This window comes from Pongo pygmaeus, chromosome 3, assembly GCF_028885625.2.
Source record: "Pongo pygmaeus isolate AG05252 chromosome 3, NHGRI_mPonPyg2-v2.0_pri, whole genome shotgun sequence".
In the NCBI taxonomy this organism is placed as follows: Eukaryota; Metazoa; Chordata; class Mammalia; order Primates; family Hominidae; genus Pongo; species Pongo pygmaeus.
In genome coordinates this window covers 197,518,486-197,535,050 of record NC_072376.2, presented here as the reverse complement: position 1 = coordinate 197,535,050, position 16,565 = coordinate 197,518,486, and the positions used below count along the sequence as shown (strand labels likewise).

Sequence of the window (16,565 nt, the reverse complement as noted above, 5' to 3'; positions counted from 1 at the left end):
GAACTCTGCTTTGCTGGGCTCCAAAATTCCTTCCTCTTAGACCACAAGGCTTTCACAGGTCCTCAGTTCCTGCCAGTTCTCGTCTTACCTGTTCCTTCTGTTTTTAACTCAAAAATCTCCCCTATTCCCGTGGAGTCTACCGCTTGGACTGGGAAGCTATCAGAAGGATGCAGCTCGCTTGAGTTGCTCTTTGATCCCTAAGACAGAGTATCTTTCAACAGCTTTTATGCAAAGAGCACCCAAGGAGGATTATAGACATGAATCATTGAATGAAACCCAGTGTCTGCTCCCAGCACCATCTGTTGATATGCAGATCACCGGTGATCATTGATCAGGACAAACCAGCTGTGGCTGCTGTGAAGTTAACTCCTGAGACTTGAGAGGCTGGTCTCACTTCTCTATGGGCGCACCTGGCCCCAGGCTGTGAACTTGGGCAGGCCAGCATCATACCTACCTCACATATTCTAGCAACGACAAAACTAACCATGCTAACAAAAATGCGCTTGCTTCCACCTGTTTCTTCCCCCCAGAAAAAGTGGGCGGGGGATGGTTGACCGATGGGTTTGTACTTGATTGAGCTGTTAAAGTCCCTGATTAGTTCACACTCCTAAAGAGCTGGGTTCCATCATTCTCTATCAATTCCTGGCATTAAAAGCTGATCCAGTAATATTTTGGTAACTAGTCTCTTCTGTTGAAAATCATCACTCATTGGCCATTCTAAGTTCTACTCCTATTGAAACGCTTGATCCCACTTTGGGAGGCCAAGGGGGGCGGATCACCTGAAGTCAGGAGTTTGAGACCAGCCTGGCCAACATGGTGAAACCTGTCTCTACTAAAACTACAAAAAGTAGCCGGGCATGGTGGTGGATGCCTGTAGTCTCAGCTACTCAGGAGACTGAGGCAGGAGAATCGCTTGAACCCAGGAGCAGGAGGTTGCAGTGAGCCGAGATCGCACCACTGCACTCCAGCCTGGGCACCAGAGTGAGACTCTCTCTCAAAAAATAAAGAAAGAAAAGCTATCCTAAATGTGCTTTTTTTTACTGAGTTAAATTTCCTATCCTTACCTCCCAACCCCTGCCCCAGGCACAGGTGGGGCAGCTGCGGGATGAGTGCAGTGTCTCTGCCCCTGGCATGAGGAGAATTTCTGTCCTGGGCGAGGACACGGGAAGAGAACATAAAAGGGGTACTCCCACCACCTGTAGGTGGAGCCTGGTTTTTGCCAAAGTCACCACCTGCTAGTGTGAGGAACACAGCCAACCTGGTCACTGGGGAGAGGAGGGAGCCCAGTGGGTGGGAAAAGGAAGCTTTATCACGAGCCAGAAGACAGAAGTGCTTCAGGATGGAGATGTTGGCTGGCTTTCCTCTATGGAGGTAGACATGCCCCAAGTAAGAAGCTCCTCCCTCCAAATATCTACCATCTTTTGAGAAGCCTCTATAAGAACTCAATAAAATGGGAGTGTGCCTCAAAAGATATTTCATTTTCAATGCAGTAATTAATTATTGCTCTTTTCCAACTTTGCACAGCGGTGAAGATGAATTGAATTGTCAGGAAATTTCTTTGAGCTTTGTTAAAAATTAGCTTTCTAAAAGTAAGAAGTGTTTAAGTCAAAACTTCAGGGCTCACATTTTTGTCCTTATGCAGGAAAATTATTTTTGTTTCCTTTTCTGTATTCTACTTGTTAAATAATTGCACCAAGCTGGCAGGCACTGCAGAAACATAAAGCAATGCATTTATTTTTAAGTCCAATGACCTCAAAACAATGAGTGTGAATGTTCCTAATCAAAGACGTCTCCTCTTTTGGGGTTATTTTTGTTGCAGTCCCTACACTTCACACTATAATCAAAGCCCATTATCTCGGTCTTACAATATTTGTGTCTCAGAATCTAACGATGACTGTGTCTGGCACATACATCAGGAGTTGCTTTTAAAGATGTGCGAATTGTGAGCTTTTCTTTCACCTCAATCTTGCATATTTCATTGGAAACCACTTCTTTAACATGCAAAGTCTGTCTTTGAACACGTTAAAAAAATAAAATGGATTTCCCAACAGAGGTTATCTGCAAGGCAAATTTCAATTTTTAAGTTAGTTACTTTGAGCAATGCATTGTTAATTCTTTCAAGTCTCTTGGCTATAAAGTAGTTATTTGAAAGTTCACTAATCTAAGCAGGGTCTAAACTAATCTTTACACCTCCAAATACTCAAGGAAAAATACTAAGGGGAACCTACTAGTGGGAATGTCTGACTTATTTAACATTTTCTGGCTGCTTGGCTCTGAATCGAATATATAAAGTTACTTCTTGTAACCATGTCAATTTGAGATAATATGTGTACGTTCAGTCTCTAAAATGTATCCATTATCTTGATATCCCCTGATTTCAGAACTTTGGGAGCCTCTCTTTCCACAGCTGGCTTCTTTCCAGAGGAAGAGGAAGCTTAACATTACCATCTCCTTTGTTGCTATCCCTAGTCTGAGATTATTCCTTCCTTGGAGGTATTTACGGTAAACTTTGGTGCATGATAGTTGATTGTAAGAGATAAGAGAATGTCTGGCATTCCAGAGATCTGTGCATCTCCATGTGGTTACTTTGCTGAGAGTCTCAGAATCAGGCCTGACTTGTGAGTTCATTTGTATTAAAATGGCAAGCCCTGGTGAACGGATGAGGCCACACCGTGGCTGGAGGCGAGCAGGTGCTGGTGCGGAGGAGGGCGGATGCTGAGTCAGAGACCTGGTTGGGACTGGGGTTCTGCCCTCTTCCTAGCTGTGTGGCTCCAGCCTCCTCACTCAACCACTTTGAATCTTAGTTCTTAAGCATCTGCAAAATGGAGATAATATTCTCCATCTCCTAGAGTTATGTTGAAGACTAAGATGCAAATGTAAAGCATTCAGTTCCAGATACAAAGGAGGTGGCCAAGGACTGCGAACTGTTATAATTAAACTGATCAGCAAGTGTCCAGAAAATCGATTTCTGCCTTTGGCCCTAGGTTATGAGGTTCACCTCTCCAGAGTCCCAGGTAAAGCGCTTCCTCAGTGGGCTCAGCCCCAAGACCTTCCACCTAGACTGACGTGTTCTCCTGAATGCATCCTGTCCTTGAGGGTGGAGGCTTCACAGATTGCATAATAGCAAGTATAACACCAGCAGCTTCCTTCTCCTGTTGGCTTCCTGAGTGCTGGGAATTGCGTGGAGTGCTGGTTCATTCTGGTTGCACAAGTGTTAGTAGATTGCAGTGGTGAAGAGCTGAGCCTTGCGATCCAGGCTATCTGATTTAAATCCTGGCTCCAGTATACCTGGTGGTGTAAGACTTCAGGCAACTCACCTTCTCTGCCCCTCAGTTACTTTAGCTGGAAAGCGGGGCTAACAATAGTACTTATCCCTTAGGGCCATGGTGAAGACGAAATGTGGAATTCCTTTCCTAGGCCAGCTGTAACAAAGTACCACAAGTTCGGGTGGCTTAGAGTAACAGAAATTTGTTGTCTTTTAGTTCCGGAGGTCAGAAGTCAGAAATTAAGGTTTTGGTTGGGGCGTGCTCCCTCTGAAAATTCCTTGGTTCTTTAGCTTCTTGTAGCCCCAGGTGTTGTCTGGTTTACAGAGCCATCTCTCCCTCTCCAAACATCACCTTCCCTGGGTGCAGGTCAGTCTCTCTGTCCACATTTCCCCTTTTTATAAGGACACCAGAAATGTGGGATTAGGGCCCACCCTAAGAACTTCATTTTAACTTGATGCCATCTGTAAAGACCCAATTTCCAAACAGGGTCACATGCTGAGGTACCTGGGATGAGGATTTCAACACATCTTTTTGGGGAAACACAATTCAATCCATAAGAGATGCCCTTAGAACAATACTTGCAGTATAGCAAGCGTCACCTGGGCATCGATCACTTTTATCTTTACCTTAGAACAATACTTGCAATATAGCAAGCGTCACCTGTGCATCAATCACTTTTATCTTTAATGCTTGTTGCAATCTAGTCAGGTGACTATTATGAATCCCATTTAGAGGTAGAAAAAATGAGGCTTTGAGAAGCTGAGGATTAGACTCAATTCCCACAGCTAGAAAGTGAGAAGACCCTGACCCAAACTCCTCTGTCATCTCTCCACCGTAGCCACCATCTCCCAGAGGCGGACAGAATGCCTACAGCCCAGGTCCCTGTACCCGTCACACGTTGTTATAACCCAGGCTTCCAGCGGGTGGCCCCAGAGGCCTGCCTGCAACTCTGGACTCAGCGCTCCATTGAATGCTGCCTCTGGGCAAAAACCTGTAGGTTATAAAAGAACGACTTCCATGATCCTTCCTAGTGTATGGTAAGCCCCACTTATATCCCCATGTTTTCACTAAATTGATGTGCCTCAAATGTAACCCCTCTCCCTTTTCTGGCAGCTCTTTTGATCTCTAGTAGACACAACCACTGTCGCCTAATGGAAACACACATAGGCCTCAGAGAAACAAAACGAATGCCTTAAAAATTAAAGATTACTATCACTTTCTAAAGGTGGTTATACACCAGAATTAAGAAAGCGTTCATGCAATTGAGGAATTCCTCATCGGCTGCAGAACCTGATTGTTCAGCGATATAACCAGCTATGCAGTTGTTTTTCTGTATATATGTTTGGAGACGTGAATAAAATGTTGTGTTTTTTTTTTTTAAACCGAGAGCTTTCACCTTGAAATCAGCATATGTTTCATATTCTAGAGTCCAACTGTAACCATAAATCTGTTATTGTCATGGAAAGTGAAGTGTGAAGAGTGTGATATGAGAAGCCAGGAGGTCCGGGTTCAAGTCACCCTCGTTCCCTTTGCCTCTCCCCTCCACCCACCACTTATTGGAATTGTGGCCTTGAGCATACACTCAAGCCTTTTACACCTAATGTATACAAAGGGCAGGGAGTTATTCCTCACCTCTGAAATTGCAGGGAGGGGATTACACTAGGAGGCCGCCTGAGGTCCCTTCCATTCCTGAGAATGTGTGATACCATCAAAGCTCACAAGTACTTTTGTAGGGAACGCTCAACTTGTGTGGTCTCTGATATTTATTGAAAGACCCTTGCCCAAGTGATCAACATGATTTTCTTGAAAAATCCACATCTTAGGATTTTCCCTGGCCCTTGTGCTGGAGAGCCTCTGTTTGCCTGTCTGCCCTCCTCTGCTTTCTCCAGCCTGCCTTGAGCCTCAGCAGGTGACCTTGAGGGATGGCCTCTAGGACAGTGGCTGGAGAGGCAGGTCCCCTTGCTATTCACCACTCAGGGAGCGGAGTGGGTGGGTGGTAATGGCACGCTGCTGCCATTCCTCCTGGGTTGCTTTGCCATGCCATCGGCTCCCCTCAGCCGGGCCCACACCTTTGTAAAAGCCCCTGAATTAAACTCTGTGCAGCCTGTTTATTGCCAGGACCTTGAGTGATTCCAGCTGTGACCATCTCGAATTGTGCTAGCACCGCATCTAGCACATCAGTAAGAGCATCTCACCTTTCAAAGAAAGTGAACTCTGAGTGTGGGGAATAGCAAAGTGCCACATTTTACTGGCATGAGGACTATCCTAATTCCTACTTCAATAGGAAGCCCTCTGTCTTGGTTCATTCCCCTCCAGTCATTTGTTCCCTCCCTCCCTCCCTCTCTCCCCTCCTTCCTTCCTTCCTTACTCCCTCCCTCCCTCCCTTTCCTTCCTTCCTTCCTTCCTTCTTTCCTTCTTTCAAAAGTTGAAATAACCTAGGCTTCAAAATAGGCTTCCAAAGTTGAAATAACTTACTCTCCCATTTAATAGATTATTGAAGTTGTCTTTGTAGAAAAAGCAGACTTTCACATATTCATTCAAGTACTCAAGAAGATCAGGGTGATGAAAGCATTATCTAACAATAGTCACGCATTTGAAGTTTCTCCCTTCCTTTCTTCCTTCCTTCCTTCCCCCCTTTTTTCCAGCACCCTACGAGCCTGCAAATATAAGTTGAACAAGAACACTGGAGGGCTGAACTGCTTTTGAGAAAACTTTGAAGTTTGGAGAGAAATTTTGGAGGGGGTTGCTGTGGAGCAGAAAATAGGGAAGCAATGAGACAGTGAGATGTGCAGGCTGGGTCCCTGAGAGTGTCGGCCAGGAGAAAACCATGGCGGGAGGGGGCAGTGGTTGCTGGAAAGACTGGGGATAACTTGGATGCCTTTTTTCTTATTGTTTCAATAGGTTTTAGGGAACAGGTGGTGTTTGGTTACATGAGTAAGTTCTTTAGTGGTGATTTCTGAGATTTTGGTATACCCATCACGCAAGCAGTGTACCCTGTACCCGATGTGTAGTCTTTTGTCCCTCACCCCCTCCCACCCTTTCCCCCAAGTCCCCACAATCCATTACATCTTTCTTATGCCTTTGCATCCTCATAGCTTAGTTCCCTCTTATGGGTGAGAATATAAAATGTTTGGTTTTCCATTCCTGAGTTACTTCACTTAGAATAATGGTCTCTAATTCTATCCAGGTTGCTGTGAATGCCATTATTTCATTCCTTTTCATGGCTGAGTAGTATTCCACGGTATATATATACCACACTTTCTTTATCCACTCATTGATTAATGAGCATTTGGGCTGATTCCATATTTTTGCATTTATGAATTGTGCTGCTATAAACATGTGTATGCCAGTATCCTTTTCATATAATGACCTCTTTTCCTCTGGGTAGACACCCAGGAGTGGGATGGCTGGATTGAATGGTAGTTCTACTTTTAGTTCTTTAAGGAAACTCCACATTTTTCCATACTGGCTGTACTAGTTTACATTCCCACCAACAGTGTAAAAGTGTTCCATTTTCACCACATCCATGCCAACATCTATTATTTTTTGATTATAGCCATTCTTGCAGGAGTAAGGTGGTATTGCATTATAGTTTTGATTTACATTTCCCTGATGATTAGTGTTGTTGAGCATTTTTTCATATGTTTGCTGGTCATTTGTATATCTTCTTTTGAGAATTGTCTATTCATGTCCTTAGCCCACTTTTTCATGGGATTGTTTTTTTCTTGCTGATTTGTTTGAGTTCCTTGTAGTTTCTGGTTATCAGTCCTTTGTTGGATGTATAGATTGAGAAGATTTTTCTCCCAGTCTGGGTTGTCTGTTTACTCTGCTATTTCCTTTGCTGTGCAGAAGCTTTTTAGTTTAATTAAGTCCCATCTATTTATTTTTGTTTTTGTTGTCTTTTCTTTTGTGTTCTGTATCATGAAGAGACGTTGGATGTCTAATGTTCAGTTGGAAGTTGTTTGCATTGCCCTCAATCTTCCCCTTCTCTCCAGACTGAATCCCCAATAAAGTTCACCCAACTCATGAATATTTCCTGTGAGGAGTTCCCTTTTTGTCATATAGGAAAGGGCTGAGCTACATTTCTAGACACCATATGTTCTGGAAGCAGGAGTATGGAGGTAGAGATGCCTGCAGTTATGTGCATCTCCTGGAGACTTGTGAGAATATTGGTGGAAGTAGGATTGGAACCAGTCATATGGAGAGCTCAAGAGAGAGAGAGCTCCAGCTGACCTCTAGATTGCATTCATTTGTGTGGCTCTCTGCCAATACTCATAGTAATATAAGTTAATATTAACAGTACTTACTATGTGCTATGTATGTTTATGTGCATGTACACATATGTGCATGCACACACACTCTTTGCTTTGCACAATTCAGATATGCACAAAACTCAAATTACCACAGATTAAATAATGTCTGTTCTCCAAATAATCCCATCAAAAAATGGGCAAAAGTCATGAGTAGACCATTCTCAAAAGACGATATACAAACAGCCAACAAACATATGAAAAAATGCTCAATGTCACTATTAGGGAAATGCAAATCAAAACCACAATGCAATACCACCGTACTCCTGCAAGAATGGTTATAATTAAAAAGTCAAAAAATGATATATGTTGGTGTGGATGTGGTGAAAAGAGAACATTTTTACACTGCTGGTGAGAATGTAAACCAGTACAACCATTATTGAAAACAGTATGGAGATTCCTTAAAGAATTAAAAGTACAACCACCATTTGATCCAGCAATACCACTGCTAGGTATCTACCCAAAGGAAAAGGAGTCATTATATAAAAAAGACACTTGCACATGTATGTTTATAACAGCACAATTCATAATTGCAAAAATATGGAACCAACCTAAGTGTCCATCAATCAATGAGTGGATAAAGAAAATGTGGTATATATGCACCATGGAATACTATTCAACCATAAAAAGGAATGAAATAATGTCTTTAGCAGCAACTTGGATGCAACTGGAGGCCATAATTTTAAGTGAAAGAACTCAGGAATGGAAAACCAAATATTGTATGTTCTCACTTATAAGTGGGAGCTAAGCTATGAGAATGCAAAGGCATAAGAATGATGTAATGGACTTTGGGGACTCATGGCAAAAGGGTGGGATGGGAGTGAGGGATAAAAGACTACACATTGGGTACAATGTACACTGCTTGATGACAGGTGCACCAGAATCTCAGAAATCACCACTAAAGAACTTATCCACACAACCAGAAACCACCTATACCACAAAATCTATTGAAATAAGATATTTAAAAAATAAAAAATAATGATGTCAGTTCTCCAACAACATGATTCAAATTTCAGTTACCACAGTATATTGACTAAAATAAATCTGGCAACCCTAATTGTAGCTACTGTAGCATAAACTATAAACTTCCTTGCTAGTCCTCAGTCCACTAGGACTATTTATCACTATGCAAATAACAAATATGCATCATGATTGTTGGTCAATCACATCACTTCTTTCATAGTCTGCTGGTGATTGGCTGCTGCTCATCTAATATTAGCTCATGCACAGACAGCAAAGCATGCAGCTGTGTTGCCTCCCTGTGTCCCACGATAAACCCATATAGTTCAACTTCTAATGCATTACTATCGTTGGATAATGCTCCAGGTCCCGCTGACCCTCTTGAATACTTGAAAGAATATGAGCAAATTTGCTTTTTCTATAAAAACAACTTTAATCATCTATTAAATGGGACAATAAGTTATTGCAACTTTTGAAGCCTATTTTTTAGATGTAAGTAAGCTGTATTTCAGACAGGTTGTTGATGATACAATAGGAGATAATACAATTTATTCAGCTAAGCTTTGGAAGAACTATGACATAAAACATGTAGCCAGAAACATTCAAGCATCATGACAGATAGGAACAGCAAGTAATATGCATGGAGGATGGCAGGAACTCTTACTGTACTGGAAAGTAACTTTGCAGGATTTGAATCAAATGTAAGTGGAATTATGGAAGAGATCATTGACCATGTGAATATTGACACTGACATCATTTACAAAGCTCTAGGTATGCAGCCCAAGGACCTTAGTGAGGATGAATTTATTGACATAAATGAATAAAAAAGTTGTGAAAAAAAGGATGAAGCTGTCCCAGAGGAAGTGACACCAGCAAAAACTTCACATTAAAGAACCCCTGGAGCTATTTTATGACATTGAAAGCACAAAGGATAAGATGTCGAAAGCCAGTCTAAACCTAGAAAGGAGATAACAATTCCCTAAGGCATGGAAAAGATGTTCACTCATATTTTGTTATATCTCTAGAAGAAGCCAAGTACTGTTCAAAGCGTTCTTCATAAATTTCTTACAAAGAAATAGTGCCCTTTAATTCTCCACGTTTCTAATATTGTAAATTATAAAATACTAATAAATTATAGTTGTACAATTCTTCCTTCATTTTCCTGTGTAACTGAGAGTAGGAGAATTTTCAATATTTTGACAAACATTTTTAAGTGTCACAGAACAATCCTATTTCCCCCACCCCGCCCCGCTGATTATTAAGAGAGCTTTTCATGGTTTTGGCTTGCGCAGCCATTTTTATGGTTCCACACTGCCATGCAAAGGGATGACGGTTCACAATAATTGTTACGATGCCCATTACTCAGAGGAGAAAATGGAGCCTTCAGAGAGTCTAAGCTACTTGTCCAAGGTCATGCAGACAGTAATTAGTAGAGTTTATACTTGAACCTATACAATCTGGCTCCAAGATTTGTTCCCTTAACCACTGTGCCATATTATTGTCCATAGCAGACTGTGAGCCAAAGACAGAGACCATTTCTTTTTTATCTTTATAAACTTAGCATGCAAACATTATCTAATAGATACATGTTGAGTGGATGCAAAAAGAATAAAAGAGGTAAGGACCTATAAAAGGAATTGACATCGACTGTTTGAAAACAATGAGAAAAAATTAAGACTGATTGAAATCTAAGTAGTAGCAACCTTATTGATGTCCACTGTTAAAGAGAAACTTGGCTGGGCACAGTGGCTCATGCCTGTAATTCCAGCATTTTGGGATACTGAGGCGGGTGGATCACTGGAGCCCAGGAGTTTGAGACCAACCTTGGCAACATGGCAAAACCCTGTCTCTACAAAAAATACAAAAAAAAAAAAAAAATTAGCCAAGCTTGGTGGTGCATGCCTGTGGTCCCAGCTACTTGGGAGGCTGAGGAGGAGGCTGAACCTGGGGAGGTCGAAGTTGCAGTGAGCAATGATTGCCCCACTGCACTCCAGCCTGGGTGACAAAGTGAGATCGGGAAGAAAGAAAGAGAGAAAGAGAGTAAGAGAGAGAGAGAGAGAGAAAAAAGGAAGGAAAGAAGGAAAGAAAGAAAGAGAGAAAGAGAGAGAGAGAAAGAGAGAAAGACAGAAAAGATAGAAAGAAAGAAAGAAAGAAAAGAAAGAAAGAAGGAAAGAAAGAGAGAAAGAAAGGAAAGGAAGGAAAGAAAGAGAGACAAAGAAAGAAAGAGAAAGAAAGAAAGTGAAAGAAAGAGAGAAAGAAAAAGAAAGAAAGAACTTATTTATGATGCTTGTTAAAGATGGTAAGGCAAACTTTCTTTAAGGAGGAACCACTGTGATAGATGGAAGGATGCTGCAGTGGGATCCAGCAGTGGGAGAGAGATTGGGCTCCACTCCAAGTACAACAGACAAGTAGAGATTGACAGACAAGGAACATGGTGGGGTCAGCGGATGGAAAACTACTAAGAAGAAACATCAAGGGAAACGGAATTCTGGCTGGATCTACTCAACAGAACTCTTGCTGAAGGCAGGCAGGGTGGTGAGATATTGAGGGTGGTCTGATACCAAGCGTGGAGGATTATTACTAAACTGACTTAGCAGGATTCTTGCTCAACCTGGACTCTATGAGAAAAAGGAAGGAAGCTTAAGGTTGGGTCTAGTTGAGCAGAGGACTCAGAGGTCAAAGAGAAAGTCTCTGTGACCATGAGCTATAGATAAGATGGACATATCCTCTACCTTCTCACGGGATGTGAAGGCCAGCCATTTCTGAGATGAAACATGTAACATGGTGCAGAAGTTTCTGGGGGCTTGCTAAGAAACTTCTTCTAATGGTCATTACATCTGAACACACTTCAGTAAGACTCTGGGGAATGAACACTGAAGGTGGGTCATACCCCACTCCCTTCATACGGCAGTTCTAGCTATGGGAACGATTCCAGGAGCTCTCTCTGAGAAATGCAAACACAGATTTCAAAGCCCCCAGAGTAGCCATTCGGAGGACAAAGGGCAGTAAACATTCCTTACATCATACCTGAAAACCACCTGCAATTGTGGTGTTGGAGGAAGTCAGGAAAGTTTCTACTCAAGCCTTGAGTAAAGAGACCAAAAAAACCAAACCACATCCAAGCTCTGTTTGGAAAGCACAACCAGAGAAAAACCCAGAACTGCAGTTGTACAAAAATAGATATGGGTCAGGCAGGAATATGGAGATGAGAGCTCGTGGGCTGCAGAAGCCAGTACATTGTGTTCTGTTCTGTTCTTTCAGCCACCACTTTTACCGAGGCAATAAAAATGAAAGAGCAAGAGAGACAGAGGGTTGGTAGGGAAATCAGCTTGAGTCTGAGTCGACTTCGACTGTTCCAAGCACAGACTGCAGCCTTACTGTATTCATGGGAAGGCGGGAGATCTGAAGCAGCCTCCTCCTGCCAGCTTCCAGGAAAGGCCGCTCTTCCCAGAGCAAAGGAAGCCCTGGGGACAGCACACCCTCCCATCTCGGCTCAGGGCCCAATCCACCAAAAGAAGAAACCCAACTTGCTCCACAGGAGTCTGAGGTGACCTGCTTGAAAGCACTCCACCTTATAGGAATTCTCTGGGAGAATGTTCTCTCCATCTCTCTCTCTGTCTCTCTCTGTCTCCCTCTGTGTTTCTGTCTCTCTCACACCTGTGCATGCATGCACACACACAATCCAGCCATACAACAGCTCTGCAATCCACAAGAGGCTCCTTATAATTTTCTACTCAGAGAGCAGAGAACAAAGAAGAATGAGCGAGTTTGGACACTTTAAAGTCCAGAGTGCTAAATATGTGTGTTGAAGAGAAGAGAGAAATTTTCACCAAATGATATGGGGTTTCTGAGATATACAAGTATAGATTATATGTACTTTACAAACTGTTTTTTGGTTGCTTCATGCTTCCTTGTATGCAGCCTTGTGAAAACTACATCATGTGAAGCCTCCATTTATCTCTGGGTTTCATGGCCTGTTCTAAAATGGTCCAAACAATTCAAGCTTGGAAGCAGAGATCCCTCCACCCCTCTCACTCAGCATCTCTCCCTATTATTCCCATGTCTGATATCCCTGGTCCTTTCCTGGTGATTCATTCAGAGGCTCTTCTTTGGTTCCTGACCTCAGGAATGATGCTTCCCACACCCCCTTCCAATTTTGCGCATTTGCTCAGCTTCTTTGCACACCAGCTGCAGTTGAGATAACCTCCTGGACTTGGGAGGGCATCAGAGAACATCTATCTATAAGGAAAGACTGTCCATGAAGGAGGCCTTTTCCTGTGGATATGATCATGGTTATCTTGCCTTGTGAAAGGATGCGTAAGCATCATTAGGATGATACAATTTGTGACACAGAATGCAAAATATTGAATAAAGGAAATAGATAAGTACTTTTACTTGTAAGAGGGGCTTTCTTAATATGATTCAACTTTCATGTACTAAAAACGATAATATAGTTGAACCAATAAGAATAGGACCCTACTTTTAATGAGCTGGTGAGAACATACTAGGAATTATCCTCAGCAACAGGTTGAGCGAGTGTCATCATAATTCTGAAGTTGTGGCTGCAACCTGTCCTCCTTCTCAGACCCAGCCCCGGGAAGCCTGGCTCTTTTACACAGAGGACCCTCTGTTGAGTATTAAATTACAAGTCTCTTGAGGATGGGTGCGGCATTTATTCAGATTGGAATCTCTACACCTATCACAGCCTACAATACATAGGACTATATATATAAGAGCACTGAATACATGTTACTTGAAACAATAAATAAAATAGCTTCCTTAACCATTGCCAAAATTGCTCAACATCTTAATTTTATTTTATTTTTAATTGTATTAATCTTTTTAATGTGAAAGTTTTGGTCAGGATCAAAACACTAATTCTACAGCTTTGGGTGAAAACCATTTTTGCTGGGATCTCTGGGAGCATAGTAGCATAGTTTGTGGCATGCCTTGCTTTCTGGGATGAAATGAAAGGTTTTTCCATTTGGTATTTTTAGTGTCTATTTTCCAAATAGTATTTTATAATTTTTCTTTGTTTCTATTTAAAAATAAAATTTCGGGAGGGGGTGGGGAGAAGAAACAATGACAGTAAAACAAAGAAGAAAAGCCACTTGATTAAGCATAGTTAGGGAGCTCAGTGAAGCATGTTTCATCCTGGTGCCAAATGACGCTCACTAAAATTGCAGCAATTTTTGATGCACTTGCCAATGTTTGTGTTATTTTTACTTTAAAGATGTAACAGATTGCTCCAAAATAAATAATTTAAGCCTAATGTTTCAAAAGAGTCCAAGCGTTTGCGTCTCTCACTTCTGGCTTGTCTTCTGGGACTAAGCTGTGCTCAACAGAACCAGCCCTCATTTCTGTATAACACTGCATTTGGAGGGTTGTTTTCCTGCTTTGTTTTTCAAAGTTGAATCTATTTTTCGCCATTCTGTTCCAAACGTCATATGTTTTATCACTGTTCAGCGCTGAAGCAACAACTCCTCTTATCTAAGAAAGGAAAGAATAAACGCTATAACAGCTAGATTGCTGATCTCACGGGAGGAGGGTTTGGAGGGTGCAGAGAGGGCTCTGGGGTGAGAATCTGAGACCAGGTCTCAGAGGAATCCACAGATGTCCATGCTAATTCATATTTAGACTTCAAGCTCTGCACAGTGTCCTCAGTGTAACTTAAAACAGCTGACTTGACAGGGTGACGTCACTCAAAATGACCCCACCCTCCATCGATCAGTGGACATCTTACTGGATTGTCTACCTTCATGGCACAGCTTAAGAAAAAAAAATCTGATTTTTTTTTAAAGTCAAAAGCAAATCTTTATGCTGTTCTGTACTTCCTAAACGAGCATGAATGGCTAATATGATCAAGAAACAAAGACAAAAATAGAAACCACCAGAACCGTAAACTGACAGCTATGTTCTCATTGACATAGGCCGCCATTGTGAAGTCCATCAGATGATCGGGAACTACATGTGGGACCCCACCACCAACAAGTCCTTTGACATTGGCGTCAACAAAGACAGCCTGATGCCTCTCTGGTGGAATGGATCAGAACCTCTGTGGGTCACTCTGACCAAGGCCAAAAGGAAGGTCTACATGTACTACTGGCCAGGTGAGTGTATGAACATCCATTCCAAATCTCAAATCATCATAGTCTCCAAGGACAGTCAGTGTCAAGTTACTGTTTGAAGACCAAGCTGTGGTTTGGAAAATGGGATCTTTATTTAAGAAATATGTCTTGGCCGGGCACGGTGGCTCAGGCCTGTAATCCCAGCACTTTGGGAGGCTGAGGTGGGTAGATCACCTGAAGTTGGGAGTTCGAGACCAGCCTGACCAACATGGGGAAACCCTGTCTCTACTAAAAATACAAAATTAGCCGGGGTGGTGGTGCATGCCTGTAATCCAAGCTACTCGAGAGGCTAAGACAGGAGAATCGCTTAAACCCAGGAGGCGGAGGTTGCGGTGAGCTGAGATCGCACCATTGCACTCCGGTCTGGGCAACAAGAGCAAAACTCGATCTCAAAAATAAAAAAAGAAAAAAGAAAAGAAATATGTCTTATGGGCACATTTTTGAAAAATGTATTTTTAACTCTCTAACATCAGACCAGAGATAATGCTATTTCCTGATTCTCTTGACATAGCAAACACCACAGGATAGCTTGCTTTTTTTCATGTGCAAAATGTTGGATATACAGGAGAGAGAAATTATAGGGTGCTTACTTGCTTTACAAAGAAAAAAAATAGTGTACCATTTCCATACGTCGTTGAGCTCCTCTACAATATTGAAAAGAGAATTGAAAGCACTCATTATTTTTTGGTAGTCCATGAAATGAAGTCCCTTCGTGTTAAGACTCCCGTGCTACATCCTAGCTCAACGAGGTAAGTAGTCATGCAAACTGCCTCGGCTGCTGTGAGAAGTCCTCGGGATATCGTCATCTTGGTCACTGAATATCTTTCATTAAGGATGAGAGGATTCAGTGATAGCAATACAACCTGCTTCCCATTGTCTTTCCATTGGTGGGATTCATTATTTAGGTAAGTGGTCAGTTTACCTTTCCCACACCCATGGCAATAGACACTTTTTTCCTAATTCTCAATGGTGTCATCCTGATGATGACCATTATGGAGGAAGATACCAGGGGAGGCCTAGAACGTTGAAGGCATAAATGAAGAGCAGCCTGTAGGAGATGGGGTGAAGTGGCTGAGGGGGTCGAACTGGTCTGGATTGAGGATAGCGGCAGCCTGATGGGTCTGTGAGTGGGCGGTGGGTTGTGAGATGTGTAGTCTGCAGGGAGGGGGCAGTGGAGAGGGGGTGAAGGCCCACAAGGATTGCCTGGGCCTTCAGCAGGAGTTTGGAGGATGCTGGATGGAGGTGGGCATGTGGGGAGCTGCTGGGGCACTCCAGGCTATGCAACTCTCAGAGGTGCATGGAACACAGACACACGGAGACCGCGGAGGGCAGCCCACCACCCAGCTGCGGTGCGGTGCGGTTCGGCGCGGCGTGTGCCCTACAAGCTGCTGCAGAGCAGTGGCCTCACCCGCAGGTGAGCTTCTGAAGGCCAGGGCAGGCTGCATGAATTCACAGCTGGGCCAAGCAACAAAGACATAGCCAGCATAGGCTCTCCCAGCAGACACAGCTTCAGGGGGGTTGATCACCGTTTCTTCAGAAGACACCTAAGATTCCTTCCATAGCAGCCATCTCGGCTGACTGATGCAAGACACCTTTGAGCAAAGGAAGAGGAAGCGTTTAGGAGGATTCCATTATCTTACAAGGAGATAACTTTTCATGGAGTTGGACTAGATTTAAGGAAGGAAGTCACTGCACGGAGCAGGCTCATCAGGCTTGCTAGAGGAGCCAAATCCAGGGGTGAGTTTGACTCTTCTAGCAAGTGTGATGAGGTCAAAGCACAAAGATTTTGTTGCACTTAGAGGTCATTCTCAGAGGCATTATTATCAACAAATTCATACATAGGCATAGCAGAGGGAATGGATTGGGCACACTGCATTAGGGACCACCTGGAAACAAATCTA

At 42.8% G+C, this 16,565-nt stretch overlaps 1 protein-coding gene across 3 annotated transcripts in view; it reads left to right on the top strand.

Annotated features, from left to right (window-relative positions):
* ENPP6 (ectonucleotide pyrophosphatase/phosphodiesterase 6) overlaps window positions 1-16,565 on the top strand; it is a 169,861-nt gene that overhangs the window by 92,531 nt on the left and 60,765 nt on the right. For all 3 annotated transcript variants that reach the window (XM_054485705.2, XM_054485702.2, XM_054485704.2), the window contains exon 2: window positions 14,467-14,646. In XM_054485705.2, the coding sequence (XP_054341680.1) occupies window positions 14,467-14,646 (180 nt within the window). The remainder of the gene's footprint in view (window positions 1-14,466; window positions 14,647-16,565) is intronic.